Here is a 22,494-nt window from a genome sequence, read left to right as displayed (position 1 = left end):
ATGTAACCAAAGTCCAACTTTGTGCATAAGCTGCATATGGGGGAGGAAAAAAAAAAACAAAAAAACACACCTCATTAATTTTATTTAGAATAAGATGATTTCTTATAACACCAAATGGCTCACAAAGGCGTAGAATCTCATATGTTAAATTCTTTCCTCTCTGAAAATCCATTATATGAACAACTCTACCAGCCCCCTGTAAGAGAAAAAGAAATAAAATAAATGAGGTAAGTGGGAACGGACTGCCGATTGACCAGAGACATTTACCCCTATGCAAGGGTTACACAGCAGTTTAGGGCTCATTGTCTTAAAATTACATGCACTAATAGACTAGAGATTTTTATACTATAATGGACCATTAACAGTTCTAAACATATGACAATTTCACAAACCTCTCTTCGCTTTTGCATGTGTCGTGGTCCTGGCATGTCTTCACCTAATTAAAAAAATATAAAAATAAAAACTCACCACCTATGCAAAAATTTTATTTGCTTTAGAGCAGAGAAGATTTGTGGTGTAAAATAGTTTGGCCTGTTAAACCAAATCTTTATTAGGTCTAATCTCACAATGCAAAAGTTTTTCCAATACTCCTAAGTAACACTTACGGAACAATAAAGCTCTAAAAATGTATACACAATATAACCGTAACCTGAAACAATCTTTACCTGGGTGTCTTCTAAAACCCCCACGTCCACCGTCATCTCCCATATGGAATGGAGGGGGAGGAGGTCCCAAAATTCCTGGTGCTGGGTTAGTGGATTGATGCACCATAAAAGGATCACCCCTAATAAATCAGGAATTATATGAATATTTTAGTCACAAGAACACTGGGTTTGAGTCTAAATGTACATATTCCTTAAAGTGAATGTAAATTTTGATGCAAAAGTGCCCGGTTTTTAAAAATTTAATTAACAGGGGCACTTTAATTCATCAAAATGTACATTTCACTCGTGTTGAAAAAAAAAAAAAAACCTTATAAACTTGACAGCAGCTCCAGCTTCCTCCACCCGTTGCAAAGCCTCTTCCTGGGTCTAAAATGAGTCATGCTTCCTTCAATCACAGCATTGAATAAGACACCAATTCCCCCAGGGGGAAGCCGTGGTTGGAGGATGACCTATCCATCATTTGACACCAGAAATGGCTTGCGACGATTGGAAGCTGGAGCTGCTATCAAGGCTGTTTTTTCACAACAGGAGTGAAATGTAAATTGATTGATTAAAAACAGGGGCACTTTAATTCAATTTTTAAAAACCGGGCACTTTAGCATCAAAATTTACATTCACTTTAATAAAGGCCCACAGTCATAGCAACTACTGTTACATTATATAACAGAAGTTGGAGTACACATTTTTGAATGTTAGGAGTTATTACCTTCCACGGCCAGCATCAGGATTCCACTCAGGATATCTTGGTTAAAAAAAAAAAAAAAAAAAAAAAAAAGTTAGCATACACAAAATTTATCTCCAAAATATATATTTTACATCATAGGATGAAGAGACTGCTTACATTTCCAGAAGTAGTTGGCAGCGTCTTCCATGGGTTGGTCCATTGATGTGTTGATTATAGTCCTGTAAAAGATTTATATAAATGAATATACTTTTTCCTTTAAAAAAAAAAAAATGTTGATGTATTTTCTTTTCACAACCTGCCAACCTATCAGCCAACAACTTTACAATACCACAATCCAAGTCTTACAAAAAAGCACAAAGCAAGACATTAAAGGGATTTTATTTTGCTCGCTTTGAGAGCTAGAACAGACATGGAACTTTATAGTATGCATATGCTGACTAGCACCAGCATACGAAACTAGTAATCCTGTTATGTTTAGTGCAAATACTAAAGGTCCAAGATGCAAACATTACTTGAAACGTGATTGCCAACGGTGTAAAAAAAAAAACAAAAAAAAAAAAAAAAAAAAAAAAAAAAAAAAAAACTTTACAGTGACACTTAATTGGGATAAGAAAATAAAAATGTATGCTTACCTGAAAAATAGCATACATTTTAATTTTCTTTTTCTAATGGCAGTGAGTCCACGAAAACATTCATAAAACATATGGGCAATCAATACCCAAGCTGTGGCGTACATCAGGGGTCGACAAATCCGTTTAAAATGTATGAGCCAAAAATATGTAGGAGCCAGACAGTGGCATTTGTATATAAATATATGAACACCAAATTTTAGGAGCCAGTGGCTCCCAGGCTCTGGGTTTGTCGAGCCCTGGAGTATATGGATGTTAGGGAGGGAAAGCAGTCATAATACAAGGCATCACACCACTTGTAGAACCCTTCTCCCAAATGCTTCTGCTGAAACAAAAACATCAAATCTGTAGAATTTTGTGAAGAGAGTAAGGAAGACCATGTAACAGCCTTGCAAATCTGTTCAGCGGAAACCTGGTGTGCCCAAGAAGAAAACACTGCACAGTTAAAATATGTTCTAATTGGGAACAGAGGCTGCTGGCCCATTTGTGTAAGCCATGCAAATCAAGCTTTGTAGTCAGAAGGAAAGAAAAACAGCTGAGGCCTTCTGCCCCTTGCATTTACCAGAAATTCAGGACAAACAAGATGACTGACAATTCCTTGGAAGCGTGAAAGACTGATTGGACCAAAAAGACTGAACCACAATTCCTGGTTGATGACGTGGGCAGAAACTACAATGGGTAAAAATCATTGTTTCAGAACCACCCTGTTTAGAATGGAACACCAAATAAGGCAGGTCAAATAGAACATACTTCAAACACTGCGAGCAGAGAAAATAGCCACTAAAAATAAGTGAGCAATTAGACTGCATAGGCTCAAACGGAGCCTGTTTAAGAACAAGTTTAGGGCTCCATGGAGGAGCAATAGGCTTGAAAACCTGTCTAATGCTAGCAAGAACATCTGGCCAATGAGTATTTGTTGTGAAACAGGCAGAAATCTGTCCTTTAAGGAAGGCTGGCCAACAGACCATTCTTCAGCCCATACCAAAAAAAAAAAAAAACACTAATCTTCACGCTAAGCGAGGAAATTCCACATTTGGAACACCAATAGACGTAAGCCCTCTAGATCTTATGATAAATAGTAACAGGCCTGCGTGCCTGAATGAGTGTATTGAATACTTCAGAGAACCCACTGAGACAAGACTAGCCGATCAATCTCCAAGTAGTCAGCCTCAATAGTATTTAGGTTGTGATAGAATTAGGGTTGCACCAATACCTTTTTTTTATGACCGAGTACAAGTACCGATACTTGTTTTCAAATACTCGCCGATACCAATTACCGATACTTTTTTTTTTAATGTCATGTGACAGTTTACCAAGCACAATACAGACTATTTAAGATTCCTTCTTTATAATTATAAAGGACTGTAATTCAAAAGACATTATGAAATAAAAAAGTTCACTGAACATGTTTATAAATAAAAAATATTACAATAAAATATTAAATTTAAAGGGGTGATGCAATTGGGTTGTAGGGCTGTTATATAACATCAATCTGACATTTGTATGGAGGTTCGACTCTAAGCTGAACAGTCTTTCACTTTCCACACTACTGCATGGTGCAGAAAGATTTTTGGGCCATTTTAGCCAGAGCTGGAAATCTGTTTATTAACTGCCCAGGGGTTTGTCTGACCGAGGTACAGTGATCTCTCCTACAATAATACAAGTAACAGCAATTTGTATTGGCAGAACAGTAGTAAACTATTTTTAGTTTAGTCTCCACTCCAGTTTAAAATGAAATGGGAACATGCAGTTTGAAAAAAAATGCCACAAGATAGCATATGGGTAGGAAGTGGAGGTATCGGTTTAAGTATCGGTGCATTTGCACGAGTACAAGTACTCATGCAAATGCTTGGTATCGGTACCGATACTAGTATCGGTATCGGTGCATCCCTAGATAGAATGGTCTTGTTCTAGGTGGTCTAGTGAGAAGGTCTCCACCATGGAGTAGATGACATTCTCACTAGATCTGAATACCATGAATCAAAAGAATGCACAAGCACCAAGGTAATCCCCACCTGTGGGTATGCGACAAACTGTTTGCAGGTGTACTAGCTATTAGACCTGCACCATGGTCCAAAGTATACAGTTCAAAGGAGTGATATAGCCGCACCACCAACTTTATTTAAAACATTGCTTTGTTGTGCCAATTAAAACAGACAACGCTTCGGACCCATGTCCTTATTCATGTCTTAATTGGCACAATCAAGCAATAATGTTTTAAATACAGTTGGTGGTGCGGCTATATCACTCCTTTGAACTAGATCTGAATACCATGTCATGTGCAACCACGAGGGAGCAAGAAAAATCGCTGAAATTCTCTCCTACTTGACCTGAGCTACCACTCATGGCAGCAACAGAGGAAAACAGATACACTGGATAAAATTGCCAGGGGGCCTCAAGTGCGCCCACCAGCTCCACCTGAAGGTCTCTCGGTCTGGATCCTAATCTTGGTAATTTGACATTGAGACAGGAAGCCATTAGGCCTATGTCTGAACACCCCGCATGTGGGAGATAGACACCCTTAAACAACTTTTTTTACATGCTACGCTACAAGTCTATTATTGAAAGACATGGAACATATGGTAGAAACCCATGGTATTAGCTGAAGTCGAACTCTCCACCTCTTGCTTGCAAGGCTACCCAGTAGACCACAAAATACCACCCTGGCTTAGAGACCATTGGAAGATTCTCCACACCTGAAATTTGGATGGCTCATCTGACAATGGTATGTCTCTGCCCATTGAAGAATGCAGGTTACCTCCTACATAGCCAGAGTGCTTCACTTTCCATCTAGATGTTGACGCAAACCATGGTTGTGAAGTTGTTCGATTGGATCGGGCTGAACGAGGCTGAGACAGGAGAGAATTAAAGATGGCCCTCAACTCCAGAATAAAGACAAGAGCAGTAAAGCAGATGTTAACAGGTTTTAAATACTGATCCATATAAGTAGGTTTGCTAACTTCCATATAATCCTAGCAGTGAATCCCGCTGCCCCAAGGAGGGATGCTCAACCCAAATTTTTTCTTTTGTGATTTAGATAGAGAATGACATTTTAAGCAACTTTCTAATTCACTCCTATTATCAAAATTTCTTCATTCTCTTGGTATCTTTATTTGAAATGCAAGAAAGTTTAGATGCCAACCCATTTTTGTTAACCTGGGTTGTCCTTGCCGATTGGTGGATAAATTAATCAACCAATAAAAAAGTGCTGTCCAGAGTACAGAACCAAAAACCCATAGATGTCTTTCAAATAAAGATAGCAAGAGAACAAAAAAAGGAGTAAATTAGAAAGTTGCTTAAAATTGCATGCTCTGAATCCCAAGAGAGAAAATTTGTGTTTAGTGTCCCTTTAAGCTGAGCACAAGTGCTGTACTGCAGCTACTCACACAACCCCCTAAAGCACATATAATGCAATATATTTCTCTCATCTGCGGACAATACCCAACATTCCCCCTAGGTAACTACGCAGTTCCTGGCTAGAGAAGGTTCCGTTTACCACCTACATGGTCCCTGAGAAAAAAGGCCACCATGATGTTCCTCCGGAATTGAATCATTTTCTACAAAGTCCACGCTGTCTGTGGGGAGTCGCATAATAAAGAAAACTATGAAGAGGAAAGAAACAGTGGCTAATCAGGCTGTGGTAGGATTGTGCCCAAGGCTTATAAGACACCAAAACCAGACCTGCAGTGGGTAAATTGTAACCCCACCGTCAGCGGTCTTAACAGCATTCTATTGACTGCCATCTACCATGCAGAGGACTGAATCATAAGCACTCAGTCACAGAATACGATTACCCTCAGTCTTCACTCCATTCCAGGCTACTAGGCCTTTACACATGGGACAGTACTCATAAGAGTGTCTTCTGTTAAGTAGAGGGTGGTAAGGAAGGTAACACTAAACCTATAGTATTAATATTTAAAGGGACACTCAAGTAAAAAAAAAAATAAGAGCATGCAGGTTTATGACACTTCTGGTGGCCAGGTGAAGTATTTCCCAGAGGTTATGAATGTTCGAGGACTCTTACTGCAATTAGAAGTAATCCCAATTTTTTTTTGTTATGATTTAGATTTTATGATTACATTTTTAGCCATCAACCAACAAGCGTTACCAAGGTGCTGAACCAAAAATGGCCCAGCTTCTAAGCTTACATTCCTGCTTTTTCAAATAAACAGAATGAAGAAAAATGATTAAACTAGAAAGTTGCTTAAAATTGCCTGCTCTATCTGAATCATGAAAGAAAGAAAAGTGTGTGTTTCATATCTATATAAGTAAAGGTTAGCTTATGTACTATACATGAGCAAACCACATATGATTTTGAAGTGCTTATTAGAATACAGCCTACCCCTTATGTAAAGGTTAGCTTGTGATCTGCTTTACACAATGCATCAGACATTTGTATGATGAAAACTATTCCAAAACCTATGATCTTTTCACAGGAAAAGTGTGAAGTTGGCAGTAAGTTTTAATTGCCAGATTTTCTAATTACTCCATTAACTACCTGCCATATGCTATCAGGTCATGCAATTAAACTAGTCAAATCTGAAAATGTACTCTAAGGGTTTTAATGAATAAATATTTTGTTTTCTCCAACATGGATAACTTTACCTGACGTCACATTAAACTTGTAATACTTACCAATACCAAATTGACATATATACCCCTTTAACAACTTTAGATGAGTAAAAACACAAAGCCTGAATCTCTAACTTTTTAGGTGGGTATAGGTCAATTTAATACATTAACAAAAAAACACAAAAATAAGCTAAGAAATGTAAAAAAAAAAAAAAAAAAAAAAAAAAAAAAAGGTTCACAATGGTTTTACCAAGAATTTTAAACACTAGGATATAGCCCATAGCTATGTGCATGGTGACAGTCAAAAGAAACCTGATCTTCGTAAGATTCTTGAATTATAAGAAAAGGAAAATCCCACGCACGAACCAAGACAGCTTGCAGTTTGAAAAATTCCTTTCAGGTGTTATAGCTAGCTAGGGCCAGTAATGCAAACAATTACAAAGTTGTCCCATAGCAGTGCCTCATTGCTTAAAGGAACATTAAATTAAAAAGGTTTGTCATACATGTCATGTGCTTATCTCAAAAAGGTATACATTTAAACCAATAGCAATATTAATTGTGTACTTCCTACCAATGATAATCCTTGCCTATTTCTGCTGTAGTGTCTTTATTTTACTGGCCAGATTATACCCAGACCACTACTATTTAGTGACCATTAACTTCATTTACAAAGAGTGGGGGAACCTGTGTGACCCAATTCACTATCACAGTAGTATCTATGTATCAGATACCAGTGTTCATCTAAACCATAAAACTTATCTAGCCAACACTAAAATAGTGCCCCCCCCCCCAGGACACCAAAGAAAAAGTAGTGAGAAGCTTCGGCTAAAAAGTTTCCACCCATCTTGACTAATGGGGGAGAAAAGAGAAAAAAAAAAAAAAAAGATACACCCACCTTGAAGTGTTTTCAGGCTTTGAGTTCCACAGGCTCTTACATGTCAAAATTAAATTAAACTGCATAGGCTCAGGAGAGTGCATGTGTCTTAAGCACTATATGGTAGCAGTGACAGACATGTAATATTGCCAACACTGCTGCCATAAAGTTCTCAGAGACACTTGTGAGATTCAGAAATAGATAACTGCATTTAAAAACTGCTCAATTTGATAGCATTTTATATTATTGGCTGAAGGCTATTATATGATTTAGCAGCAGAGGAATTAAAGGAAACTTTGAATTTCAGATGAATGGTGTAATTTCAGTTATCACATTGTCTTTATTTTGCACTTGTCGATTATACTTTTAAAGGGCCCATTAAGAAACATGCACACCTCCATAGAATATTTGGATAATATACCAAGAGAACAAAGAAAATATGAAAAAAAGAAGTAAACTGGATTGGACGTGCTAGCATGAATGTTTAACTTTGGCCCAAGTTCTATTAAAGAGTCAGTCTTCATTAGTGCCTGCTAATGCTGTAAAACAGAACATATAGACTTGAGAATCCAATACATTTGTAGTGCATCTAAGCTTTGCTAGAGACCAAAATGGAAATTTGAAGTTTAAAACATTCAGAGATGCTTAATATATTATACTTGTTACAGTAAAACGGTATGCTTCTCTACTTCACTGGTTATCAGCATGCTTTTAAAATTAACTATAAATTGAGATCTAAAATTAAGATCAATATGTTGGATAAAGCAATGCATCCAGCGATTGTCTAAATCAAATATTCCAAACACAAAATAAGAGGTTATGTAAAGATGCTTACAGATTTTAGACAAAAATGGATACATGCACAGAACACTTCAGCCTGCTTTAAAAAAAAAACAAAAAAAAAAAAAAAACACTTCTTCCATGAGTGGTATGAATTTAGAAATTAATCTGGCAACGCCGCATATAAAAAAGTGCGGCAAGTAGATTTTAATGGTCTATCTCCGAAAGTTTAGATTCTCTTTCTGAAAAAAATAAAAATATATATACATACAAATATCAAGCAGATATGGATATTTGAAGGAAAACTAAATTCTACTAACCAAGTACTGAAACAGATTTGAGCTGAATAGAAACACATCTGAAATTTAATGAATCTGTTATGCCAGGGTGGCAAGAGAACTAGTAAAATGAATATATTTTCTGCTCTAAAGAAAAGGAACACAAAAAAAAGTTTAAGTCATCTTCAGTAAACAGTGATACGTGAAGAATGAGTAGGAAGAACTTTAAATTGAAGTAAAATAAATAGTGAGAAATAAAATTTGAATAGCTACTGTGAACTCACCTGCTTAGAATGAATTGGGATATCACATAGAGAACAGAGATGAGGGTAACCTTTTGGTAATAATCCATGAAAATCCTCAATATTGCTAGTTGAAGGTACTCCTCTATTTTTCTGAAAGAGAGATCTTTCTTCTGATCGGCCATAACTCAAGCGGTCAATGTCCCTGTCAAATTTACGATAGGAGGAATCTGGAAAGAAATCTTCCCTACCCCTTTCCCGATCTCTTAATCTGTCATCTTCAAAGTCCCTTCTGTCATAACCAGGCTCTCTGGAGCGATTTCCGTGGTCATAATCAACCACTGGGTTGAGACCAGATCCACGATCAAAACTGTCTCTCCTAAATGGTCTCGAGTCTTCCCAATCATCTCTAGGAACCCTTAACTGTTCCCGAGAAGACATGCCTTCTCTATAACTTAACCCAGGACCTTCTTCTGCTCTCCTCCTTTTAAGTTGTAGAAGGATCTGTGGTAAATTCTCAGGAGTTATTTTCTCCTCAGGATAGCGGCTTAATTCATCCAAATCCCTAGAGGAAAGACCAAAGCTGGCTAAAATTTTAGAAGCCTGATCAGATTCTCTTTGTGATGATAAAGGGGGTGGAGCTCTATTTCCCACATTAAAAATAGAAGGTAAGTTGTGAGAAGAGCCACTAGATAATGTGCCTTGAGATCCTTGCTGATTCAGAGACATTGATCCAACATTCATCAAATTACCAAGACGGCCAGCACCCTGGGACATCCTTCCAAGAGAAGATTGCATACTTAAGGACTGATTAGAAGGAAGAATGCCCATTCCCGTAGAATCACGTCTGTTATGGCCTTGCATTTCTCTACTTAAGGATGAATGCTGAAAGGACTTTGACATTGAGGCACTATTTTAGTTGTTTAAAAATTCTAAGTTAGGAAAAAGAACAAGTCCAACTACAAATATTTAAAAGTTCAGAATGTGGGAGAGCCAAGAATTGAGAACCTTTGAAGAATCTTCTTGAAGTAGAAAGATGCCACAACTCTGTAGAGAAACAAGCAGCTTTAGTAATACATCCTCAATCTTTACATTTTGAATGCCAGACATTGTTCTAACATATACACAATGGAGACATAAAACATTTGAGGTCTGAAAGAAAACATTCAGAAACATGTTAAAATTTGTTCTAACCATATTTTGCAAGCACGAGTAAAAACAACAAAAATACAAAATTCTTCACGATAATTAGCACCCACATTTTGAGGATCTGGTTGATTAGTTTTGGCAGAGTTGTAGGCTAAAAGGACTGTCAAAAGTATCAAAACAGTAATTTCAACATGAGCTTCAAGACAATCTTACAGTTTAGGACTGTTCATCAAGAATAAAAATTTTTTTAGTGTTTTTTGTACATCTAAAACCTGGCCTACAATACGACATTTTATCAATGACATGGAGCAAACATAAGGAATAACTAGCAGCTTTATATATAAATTTATATATTAAACTGCAATTTGTGGAATGGTCACTAGATGTTTTTGGCGATTGGTAAAGATGTAAGAAGAACACGTTGCAAACTGAACAGGTTGATAGAAGAAACTAACTAGCAACCCAGCAAGTTAAAAACACCATGATAATGCAACTAATATTTGGGGTGCAACAGATTAGGGCTGGGCGATATGGGGGGGGGGAGAGAGAAATATTGCAATTTTCTTATAAATGACTAGAACACCTTAATTTTGCACGTGACTGGTCTCTCCCTCTTAACAGTTAGCATTCCTGGGATGGCCCCGGGGAGGAGGGGTGGGGCATAGACTGGGAAGGAGGTTTGTAACATCAGTGGCCCATCAGAATTTAGCAACGACAACACCAGCTTTTTCATTACAGACGGTGCTGTTGGGATAATGATACTTCCTGTTCTGTCACTACAGTTCCTGTGAACCACGCGTCTTCACATCACACAAATGCACTAAGGTCCCTGGGAGGAAGCTTAGAAAATACTATTTCAAATTAAAACAGTGCATAATAAAGCTGCTAACTGATATATAAACAATTATGTATGACACTTGCCAACACTTCAACACGAGGTGCATTTTCCATACGTATACTTTATTAGCGTTTTAGCCTCTCCGCTGCCTCCCAGGGACCTGGGTGCATCTTAAACATTAGAACAAGTTAATATTTTCCCTCAGATGTGAAGACGTGGGGCTCACAGGAACTGTAGTGACAGAACGGGAAATATGACCCCACAGCACAGCCTGTAATGAAAAAGCAGGTGTTGTGTCGGTGCTAAATTCAGATGGGCCACTCACCTCCTTCCCAGTCTATGTCCCACCCCTCCTCCCCGGGACCATCCCAGGAATGCTGACTGCTCAAAGAGAGAGACCCATCTTATGTGTGCTCAGGATCTTCTCTTCAGTTGCTACTAAGCGTGTTCACATGGGGCGAGTGATGTCACTTCTGGGCGGGGCTAAAAATCGCACTCACGTTTTTAAATCACGGCGGTTAATCGCAGTTTAAAATCGCATATGCGTTTAATCGTGCAGCCCTACAACAGATTTAAGTTTGTATGTACTGCATTGCTAGCTGGAGATAAAAATACATCTAAATCCTATGCAACTGAAAACTGCTCAGTTGACAAATATTCACGCTCGATCTGGTACAAAAAAAAAAAAGAGTTCCTCCTTACTCTAGAAGAGTCAGTTTAGTAGACAGATATCAGGTCTTTGCATCCCCTAGAATTATTCAGACAAACCACTGATGCAGGATATTTAATCCATTCATGTCACAATACAAATAGAGTGAGGTTATCAACATAATTTGCTAGGCTTCATATTTTCCCAAGCTATGCTGCAATGGGTCATTCTGTCTAACATATGTCAATAAACGGACGTCTCTTCTGAAGAATTCTAATATGGTTTGCCTGTTATTGAAGAGACAGGCAAATTTGTAATATAAGTTGTACTTTGTATAGATTTTTACCAAATTGTTAAATCAGTTTCGAACAAAGAATCCCCATTAAAAAGGGAATAAAACCATGCAATTACAAGATTGTTATGCAGTCTTGCAAATAGAGTGAACATTTGCATAAAACAAGGTGTTAATAAATTTAACTTTCTAAACACCAAACTCCCTCCAACCACTTGCATTAGAGGAGTCAATTTAAACTTGTCACTAGAATTGACATGGCAAGGCACTATCATTTTGCAGCATCCTATCTGATCATCTTTTATGTTGCAGCGTTAGTCTTGTGAATGTTTTAGCGAGCCCTTCAAACCCCAAATTAAAGGGACACTCAAGTCAAAATTTAACTTTCACAAGTTAGATAAAGCATGCAATTTTAAACAACTTTCCAATTTACTTCCATAAAAATGTGCAGTCTTCATATTTACACTGAGTCCCCAGCGCCTAATGAGCATGTGAATGCGTTCCTAGAATATATGTATATGCATTTGTGATTGGCTGATGGCTGTTACATAATGCAGTGGAAATAGACAATTGAAATTTGTCAGAATTTTTTTTTTACTAATTTGAAGTTCAGACCAAGTGCTTTTGCATGGTCTTGTTAAAGCATTTACATAATCCACAAATGCATATTTACTGGGCATTTAAGTTACAGAAAAAAGGGGGGGGGGGCAAAATAAGCATTTTAAACTTATTTTACATTACACTATCAAAGTGCCTCACATTCCTTTGTTGTCCTCATGATGGTATGGTTAGTAGTATAAGTATGGGTGGCTGAAATTGACATTTTTGGGGTTATTTGCTATGTCAAGGACAGACTAGATAATGAAGTATAATACATGTATCTATAAAACAAGGGGCCATTGTGTGTCTGCTCATGAGAAACATTTAGAAAAATGGTCAAGTGAGTTCATGTATCCTGAAAATTGGAGTTTACCTTTCTTGGACAAACTAAGCAAAAAAGGATTTGGCAGTGATAGACAGCCCCCCCTCTCTTGCAGAATGTATTTACTGGTCCTTTGAACCTTTTCTACACTCCCTAGTGGAGGGAGCATCAAATACAGTTAAGAAGCAAACTGGTTTATTATGAAATGGCTAACAATTTAAAAACAGATACAGATTTTTTTTTACTTTTGCAATTACCATCACTAAAAGAATGACATACCTTCCAACTAATGGATACAGTAGAATTGAATGACAAATTCACAATAGACAATGCAATAGCACTATGAGCAGAATATCTTCTGGTACATTCAAAGTTTGCCTCCAGTTGGATTATGTGGCAGGCCAATCAAAAAATGTATACTGTGCACTTTTGCAAGTATCCAGTAGGAGCTGGAGCTTCGTAAAGTATATGTATATGTATATATATATATATATATATATATATATATATATATATATATATATATATATATATATATATATATATATATATATATATATATATATATATATATATGTATATATATATATATATGTATATATATATATATATATATATATATATATATATATATATATATATATATATATATATATATATATATATATATATATATATATATATATATATATATATATATATATATATATATATATATACACACATATACATACACATATAGTTCCCGCTTCGACCACTGATGCACTTCCTTCTGCGCAGCACTCATTTTTTTTACGCAAAATAGACTGCTGCGTTTATGTGCGCTGTCCAGATCGTTCCGTAAGGCAGCCATATAGTTTGTTATACACACACACGTCTGTCTAACACTTCCCAGAACAAAGAGGTCTAAAATACTTCTAAGCCTGAAGATAGAACTTCAAGGCTCGAACCACACAAGGAAGGCACCACAATCTCCTGATGTTGCGATCTGAAATGACCTTAGGAAGAAAGCCAGACCCAGTACAAAGATCAGCCCTATCAGCATGGAATACTAGGAAAGGGGGCTCACATTGCATGGCAGCAATCTCAAATACTCTCCGCGCCGAAGCAATAGCCAGAAAAAGAACCTTCCAAGACAGTAACTTAATGTTAATTACATGCATAGGCTCAAACGGAGCCCTCTGCAAAACCTTAAGATTTAAACACCAAGAGCAATAGATCTTAACACCGGCCTGATTCTAGTCAGAGCCCGAACCAAAGACTGAACAGCTGGTAGCTCAGCGAGCCACATGCAGTAAAACAGATAGGGCCGAAATCTGTCCCTTAAGGGAACTAGCAGGAAGGCCCTTCTCCAGGCCATCCTTGGGAAAAGAAAGAATCCTGGAAACCCTGACCTTTTTCCAGGGGAATCAACATTTTCACACCAGAAAATGTAGGTCCTCCACACCTTATGATAGATGTGAAGAGTAACCGCCTTACGAGCTTGAATGAGTATCAACACTCAGAGAAACCCCTCATGGCAAGGACTAAGTATTCAACCTTGACGCAGTCTGCCTCAAAGAATCTAGATTTTGATTAACAAAAAGGACCCTGTGCCAGCAGACCCCTGTGACATGGTAACCTCCATGGAGGAGATGAGGACACCCCCACCAGGTCTGCGAATCACATGCTTTACGGCCACGATGGAGTAATTAGAATCACTGATGCTTGCTCCTGCTTGATGCAGGCCACTACACAAGAGAGAAGTGGCAACGGCGGAAAATTGGAAATCAGATTGAACCTCCAAGGCACTGCTAATGCATAAGAGCTCTAAGTTTCTTCCAACCATGAGATAGAAGAAAAAGATCCTTGAATGCTCTTCTGCCAGACAGGATGGTGCATGTACCAGAATAAAGTCCAAGTATGGTGCTACTGTTATACCTCTGGTTCTGGCCACTGCAAGCAGAGCCCCTAGAACCTTCAAAAAAAAAAAAAAAAAAAAAAAAACTCTTGGAGCAGTAGCTAGACCAAACGGAAGAACACAAACCTTAGGAACTTGAAGTGTTCCTTGTGTATTGGAAAGTGAAGGTAAGCATATTTCATTCTATCATGGTCATGAACTGTCCTTCCTGAATGAAAGGATGGACCTTGCCTCCATCTTGAATGAGGGGACATATAGGAATTTGTTTAAGCACTTTAGGTCCAGAATCAGGCGAAAAGTTTCCTCCTTTAGGAATACAAAAAAGTTTGAGTAGTATCCCAGACTATCTGTCCCTGGGTGGATGAGACTTGAAACATATCCTGTATCCCTGCACGATGACCTCCAGGACCCACGGGTCTTGCATGTCCCAAAACCAAGCTTCCGAAAAGAGTGAGTCTGCCCCCTACCAGATCCGGAGTAGGGGCCGTCCCTTCATGCCAACTGACTCGGCAGGCTTCTTGTTCTGCTTGTAATACAGGACTGAGCCGTCTTTCAAGTCCCCTTGGATTGCTCAGGCTTTGCGGAGGGCTGCTGACGTTGGGATTTATCCGAACAAAAGGAACGAAAATTAGGACCTTGTCCCTTAGGTTTGTTGTTCTTATCCTGTAGTAAAAAAAGGCACATTTGCCTTCAGTAACAGTGGAGATAATCGAGTGAAGGCCTGGACCAAAAAGAATCTTTCCTTTAAATGGGAGGGAATGAAGTCTAGACTTCGAAGTCATGTCCGCAGACCAAGACTACAGCCAGAGTGCCCTACAGGCTTTAACAGAAACGCCTGAAGCTTTGGCATTCAGGCAAATCTGCATCACAAATAAACGAATTGGCGACCCTTAAAGGGACAGTTTACTCAAAATTTTTCTCCCCTTTAATTTGTTCCCAATGATCCACTTTACCTGCTGGAGTGTATTAAATTGTTTACAGGTAGCTCCTTTACCCTTATATTGGCATTTGAAATTGTTAATTTAGCATGTGGTATCCCCACCTATTCTGAAAGTTTGTGGCCGCGCGTACCAGCTATAGATAAGCTTTGTAAACACAGCCAGCAGAAGAAATTACACTCCCAGTGTGATAAAGCAGAGATAAGGTAATAAAATGTTGATTTTCCATTGTTCTCTCAAAGAATTGGTGATTGTTTTAAGGACAGATATAAGATAAAGAAGCAGGTATATGTGCACAATGTGATACAGTAATGAGATCTGATTATACCTACAAGCTCAACCTATTTTATTAGGCTGTGGCTTCAAAACACAAAATCAGAGCTTTAATATACAGAAATATACCTTAAAAAGCTAATTTTCATACATGTTTTACTCTGCAGTTGGTATAAAAAGCAATTGTAAACACATTAAGGGAAAAACTATTTTACAGTATACTGTCCCTTTAAGGCTTTAATTCTTTCTTGGATCACGTCAAGGGGACCATCCACCTCAAACTCAGATAAGGAGTCGCACCAGTAGGTAACCGCTCCAGCAACAGCCAGTTAAAACAATTATCCCATGTTTAAAATATCCTTCTTAACAGAGTTTCTATCTTATTAAGCAGGATAGTAGTGTGCTTAGCAAGCGTGGAGATAGCGCCATCCATGTTAGGGATGGAACCCCAGAACTCCAATTGAGAGTCTAGAAACGGGAATAATGACAAACCAAGTCTTTCCCATTCATTCTTAATGTTGGCCATCTTTACGGGAACCAGGAAAGCTTGTGGTACCAACCTGTCCTTGTAGACCTTATCTAGTTTAGGAATGCAAGAAGGTTCCCCAGGCAATTTAGGCTCTGGAACCTCTAAAGTAGCCAAAACTTCATTAAGCAGAAAGCGTAAATGTTCAATCCTAAACGTAGTCTGGTTCCTCCTTAGAGGCAGCAGATTCCAGCCCAGAAAGAGCATCCTCTAAAGCAGTGCTTTCCAAACTGTGTGTCGTGACACATTAGTGTGTCGGCAGCAGTTTGTAGGTGTGTCCCTGCTTCAGCACAATTTTTTTTTTTACATTTAATTTTTTTATTTTTTTGGGGGGGTTTCTGACTTTCAGCCTGCTTGCTACGCATATCACATGGTTGACTTGTGATTGATACCTAGTGGGTCACAGATCATCTTAACCTATTGGTGCAGCTCAGTGGGAACTGAAACTATTCCTATTGGCGGCACATTGGCTCCTGACTGCACATGTAGTCTCCTCAATCGGCTTGTGACTGCATGTGTAGTCAGTGAGTGGGATAGCAGTGTGTTTGCAGCAACTCAGTCAGTGCAACTCGCAGAGCTCTGAGGCGGCAGCTTAAACACTGAGCTGAAGTCTGTTTTTTGCAGCTAGCTCCCAGTACTGCATTTCGTTATTATATAATTGATGTAGGTGTCCGTATTTTTTAAAACAAGTTAGTTTAACCACCTGTTTGCAAGTACAACTGAGTTACTGTCACGAAATTATGTAGGTTTAAAAAGTGTGTCAGACATGAAAAGTTTGGAAAGCTTTGCTCTAAAGTATCAGAGGCATCTTCATCAACGGATAATCTTGTATAAAATAAATCCAATAAGCTAGTGGATGACAATTGGTAAGGATAGCAATATTTGACCTTTCGCTTGCACTTTGTAGGGCGAGCTAAAGCACCGAAGGCTGCAAACACTACCGTTTGTAACAGTTCAGTAAAGTAAAAGTGCCCCTCCCGACGGAGGATTAGGAGTGCTATGGGAAGCTGCATGTGTATTAGGAGATGACTGTGTGGTGCACACCTCACGGTACAGACTCCTCAGTGGTACTAAACATAGACCTTCCTTGACATGATTACCTTATCAAGGAATGTGGAACATAATTGAGCAGGCGGGTATACCGTGGCCTCACAATATAAACAGGTATTAGACTTAGGTAAAGAGGGAGTACCCTCTAACGTATCAGTCCTCTGTAGCTTGCGCTTCTAAAGTGGACTATAGAAAAGATAAAGTGGCACCTTTATACCCCCAATGGCTGGGGCACTCACCATCTCCTATGACCCAGGCCAGAGAAACCACTTTGTCTCTGGTAAACCGCACAGTGAGGAAGGAAATCAGTGTGACCACACCCGGTAATGTGGTGTGCCATGCAGGATCGTCCCTGCTGTAGGAATAAAGTGCACCAAGCCTTTCAGGCTGTGCAGCTACCCAAAACTGAAGTAAAACCTGTACGTTCCAACATCTGCCTGAGCCTCAACTCACATGTCACAGCATAACCATAGTAAAATAAATTATGTTATTAATCCCCCCCGTTGAATAATCACTTTACGGAGATTTTAACCCTTGATTCCATACAGATAAAAGCCACACTGTGACCCCATCTTCTTGCGTTATATGCGTATAAAAAAAAATTAAACGATCTTACCGGAATCTATGTCGTCGAACAGAAACACAGATTCTCAAGTTTGACAGTCTTGTAGCATCGCTCCTGACATGGACTTGAGTGATTGAAGCAGGCAGTGAAACTTGTCAACACTGATTGCTTAGGAGCTGTTAAGAGTCTGGATGGATTCGCAGAAAGACTCTCCCTGCATCTCCAGACTAACATTAGTCAACACTCAGAAGCTGACAAGACTAATTAAAACCCCAGTCCCATTCCGAAGGGTAGATACCCTACATAAGGAACAATTGTCTTCTGACACTTCTCTGCGAACCTCCTGAGATGAAAAGCAAAGAATGACGGAGATATGAGGGAAGTGGGGGAGGTATTTAAGACTGACTGGGGTGTCTTTGCCTCCTCCTGGTGGCCAGGTTCTGAATTCCCACAAGGAATGAAGCCATGGACTCTCCTCATTAAGGATAAGACCCTTTACGCAAACAGGAGCAAGCTAGAGTAGGTATACATAGGTATTCTAACCCTTTGGGGCTTGGTTAGGAGTCTGAAAATCAGAGCATATAACCAAAACTAGAATTAAAAAAAAAAAAAAAAAACTATGGGCTATATAAATAGATCTACAAAACATTTATGCAAAGTGTATAATATCCCTTTAATTACACGATATATGTGCAGCCACCAATCAGTTCCCAGTAGTGCATTGCTGTTCCTAAATCTACCACGATACACTTTGAAAAAAGGATAAGAAAATAAAGCAAATTAGACAATACAGGTGAAATGGAAAGGCATTACAAATTGTATGCTCTATCTTTAAAGAAAATGTTTGGGCTTCATGCCCCATTGTTTCCAGCAGCTTTTTATACCAGCTGCAGGATATAAAATGTACGGGAAATTGATAATTTAGATTTTGCATATGAAATAGTTTTTGCTCACACAAAAAAAACCATTGACATCACCTTGCAGAAAGAACTCATTATCTTATCCATTTCTCTATACGTTAAAAGGACCATGTAGTCAAAATTAAACTTTCCTGATTCAGCTAGGAAATGCAGTTTTAAACAACTTTCCAATTTACTATCAAATTTGTTTTGCTCTTGGCATTCTTAGTTGAAAGCTTAAAGGGACAGTCTACACCTTGGTCATCTTAAAGTCTTACCTTAGATTATGCTGCAAATAGCCTCCTGTACCCTTTCTATATCATGCAGCAGGAACAGTAAAAAAGTTATTTTAAAATGAATAGTGTTTCTGGACAGTTTGAAATGGCTGCCAAGCTCAGCCCACTGATGACACTATATAGGCTGCATCTAGGCACTCTGCTAAATACTTAGCATTGACAGTCTGTTGAATCCAACTAGTGAGCCTTTTGTGATTGGACGCCATATGCAGCCCAGATCATGATGTCAGTGGGCTGAGCTTGGCAGCCATTTCAAAGTGGCCAGAATCAATATTCATTTAAAAATAACTTTTTTACCATTCCTGCTGCATGATTTAGAAAACGTGCAGGAGACTATTTGCAGCTTAATCTAAGGTAAGACTTTAAGATGACCAAGGTGTAGACTGTCCCTTTAACCTAGGTTAGCTCATGTTAACTTCTAAGCCCTTGAAAGACGCCTCTTATCTGAATGCATTTGATGGGGTGTTTTTTTTACAGCTTGAGGGCGTAAGTTTGTGTGCAATATAGATAACATTTGTGCTCATGTATGTCGTTTGGAGTTATTTAAGAGTTAGTACTAAATGCCTGAAATGCAAGTAAAAAGTTATATAAGGGGGCTGTCAGAAGAGGATTAGATACAAGGTAATCAAATCATCAATATAACAGTGATTGCTATACAAAACTGGGGAATGAGCAAAAGTTTGTTTTTAAAAAAAAAATTCTGAAATACTGTACCTTTAAAGCAGATATTTAGAGAGAGAACGATTTAAACTTAGCATTTAAGTACCCGTCTTTCACATCCCTTAAGGGCTGCAGCCAAATCTTATTTACATAGGTTTTCTTTAGAGAATACGAATGAAAGCCTTTTTCCAGTATAGGAGGTGGGTTTAGCAGGCAAAATCAGCAATTTCAAATGACAAATAGAAAAGGTAAAGTAACTAGTTGTAAACAATGTAATACACTCCAGCAAGTAAAATAAATTAGAAAGTGCTACAGTGTTCTCAACCAAAATTGGACTGGCTCCTAAGCTTACATTGCTAAGCTTTTTTTCAAATGGATACCAAGAGAACAAAGAAAATTGAGGAGTAGTTTAGAAAGTTACTTAAACTTCCATGCTCTGAATCATGAAAGTGAAAAAAGTGGGTGTCATATTCCCTTTAAGAAAGGTTTACTTCATTGGGGCTGTTTTTTCTAGTGATATCTTCAGTAGGATCTGCAGGCAACACCAAGATGTAACATTTGAAAAGTGTCAGTTAATCTAATTAAAATTATTTGAGATGACCTAGTAACCACTATTGTGGCAAATTAAAAGCAACATTAAACCCAAGGTATATTCTTTTGGGATCCAAAGAGACCAATATACTTTTATTACCTATTTTATTTTGTTCTCTTGGTATCTTGTTTGAAAGTATACCTAGGTAGGTTTAGGAGGTTTTGATTGGTGGCTGCACATATATGCCTCGTGTTATTAACTCACTCCATTGCATTGCTGTTCCTTCAACAAACACAAAAGGAATGAAGCAATTTAGATAATAAAAGTAAATTGGAGCATCGCTTAAACTGTATTCTCTAAGAAAATGTATGTTTCTTGTCCCTTTAAGATATCAGCATTCATATATTTAAGACAATAAAATGTACATTTCCCACTTTTGCTGGGTTGATTCATATTCAAAATGATAGAGAACACAAAAAAACTGCCAACAAGTTTGCTGAAGAGTGGGAGATGCCCACAAGGAAGTATTTACACTAAAGAGGAGAATATAAGAGAAATTGCACACATGAGAACATTGATCTAGAGCTCTGCAACCACTGATTTGGGAGAAATACTTAGTGAAATATGTTGCTAACTTATACAAAGGTTTATACATATAAAAAAGTCCATAGCTGGAAGACTAGGTTCACACAAAGAATCCACCTCTCTCGGACTTGCAAGTAAAACGTGCTACTGAGATGAACCTGCCAAGAGTTGGTTATTTTATATATATAAAAAAAAAAATGAACTGGTAGCAAAAACTGCTCATGGTATCCCGAGTGTAACATTGTTCCAATAATTTCTTTTTGCGATACCACGTTTTTTCCATACTAATGAAAACACGTAGTATTTGTGCTTTTAAAACAGCCAAAAGGCTTAGAAGTTAAAAACCAAGCCAATAGTAAAACAAGAGGAAAAGGATTAACTATAGTAAATCACGTTTACACCAAAATGTATAATCCTCAACATTCACTGCTAGGTTGAAAAAAAAAAAAAACGTTTTGACAAATTAACGTGTTACATTAAAAAGCAAGACTATATTGTTAGCTAAATAAAAGCATTATAAATTTCCTTGCATAGAAAAACAGCAAGTCTAGACGCGTTGGGAGGACTGTAGCAAGTCATCAAAAATGGGACGCATTGTTCCACAAGCACGTTATACAAAACTAGGTCGCCATTTTGTATACAGGAGAAACATGGTAAGAATAAAAAAAAAATCATCAAGCATCGAAATCACACAAAAAAAGAGATAAAAACAACTTATAACTAGAAAGAAAAAAAACAAAAAAAACAAAAACACATGCTTAGCTATTAAAGAAAAAAAAACGAAATCGGAGCCAGTGAGAACGATGGACATTATATAATCCCAGGAAAAAAAACTGCGACACCAAGCCATGAACAGCGAACGTCTACAGCGGCCTAATAAACACATATCGTTTATCCTATTAATGCACGAATTCAGATTTTCCTATAACTACCGTAAAAATATAAATCCCACTTATAACGGGTTAACTAATATTAAAAGAAAAACATATGTTTAAAACGGCGCTTACGACTGATGTAGAACTAACATTTTACGAGTAAAGAAAATAGATAGAAAAAGTACCTCAGTCCACCGATTCCACGTCTGGTCTACACCGTGACACACAACGAGCGCTCTGTAAAAGAAGGCGCAAGCTTAGTGAGCGCGGGATTATAAGAATACGTATATTGTAACTACGTCATTGCGTAGCAACCATGTTGGGGGAAGTGCTCTGTCTCCTTCAATAGTTCAATTGAATATTTTTGTTTTAATATGGCTGACGAGGGCGGAGGTTTTTACACGAATTCGTTTTTTTACAATATGTATTTAAATAAATTGAAATATGTTCAGCGATAACGTTGATTAAAACATTTAAGCTTTTTTAGTTTATATGAAATGTTAAATAATTATTTGATAATAATAATGGCTAACAGACTCTCCCTACAAGGCACACACATTTATAAAATACGGAAATGTACTGCACTGTGAAACTAAACTGGGTACACAATCATCCATCACAGTCCTGGATGCATACGAGCACTGATTAACACAACTCAGAAAGTCTGGCACTTTCTTTAAAAATGGTTATAGATTATAAGAAAAATGGAAGACTTCGTTACATTTGGCTAAATGTTCGCAGGACCACGTGACGGTCTCGGGATATACTAAAAGGAATGACAAAGGTGAATGACAAAATGGATTGCGCATAGACTTCTATG

The 22,494-nt window shown here is 37.9% G+C and overlaps 1 protein-coding gene across 1 annotated transcript in view; it reads right to left on the bottom strand.

Moving 5' to 3' along the window:
* MATR3 (matrin 3) overlaps window positions 1–21,937 on the bottom strand; it is a 28,023-nt gene extending 6,086 nt beyond the window's left edge. Inside the window, exons 1-7 of the mRNA XM_053718543.1 lie at window positions 21,860–21,937; window positions 8,768–9,772; window positions 1,507–1,568; window positions 1,372–1,407; window positions 666–784; window positions 393–436; window positions 71–196 (exon numbers count right to left, since the gene is read on the bottom strand). Of these exons, the coding sequence (XP_053574518.1) occupies window positions 71–196; window positions 393–436; window positions 666–784; window positions 1,372–1,407; window positions 1,507–1,568; window positions 8,768–9,628 (1,248 nt within the window). The 5' untranslated portion in view covers window positions 9,629–9,772; window positions 21,860–21,937. The remainder of the gene's footprint in view (window positions 1–70; window positions 197–392; window positions 437–665; window positions 785–1,371; window positions 1,408–1,506; window positions 1,569–8,767; window positions 9,773–21,859) is intronic.
* Between the last annotated feature and the right edge of the window lie 557 nt (window positions 21,938–22,494).

The sequence above is a fragment of the Bombina bombina genome, chromosome 6 (assembly GCF_027579735.1).
Source record: "Bombina bombina isolate aBomBom1 chromosome 6, aBomBom1.pri, whole genome shotgun sequence".
Lineage (NCBI taxonomy): Eukaryota > Metazoa > Chordata > Amphibia > Anura > Bombinatoridae > Bombina > Bombina bombina.
This window is presented reverse-complemented; position numbering and strand designations above follow the sequence as displayed.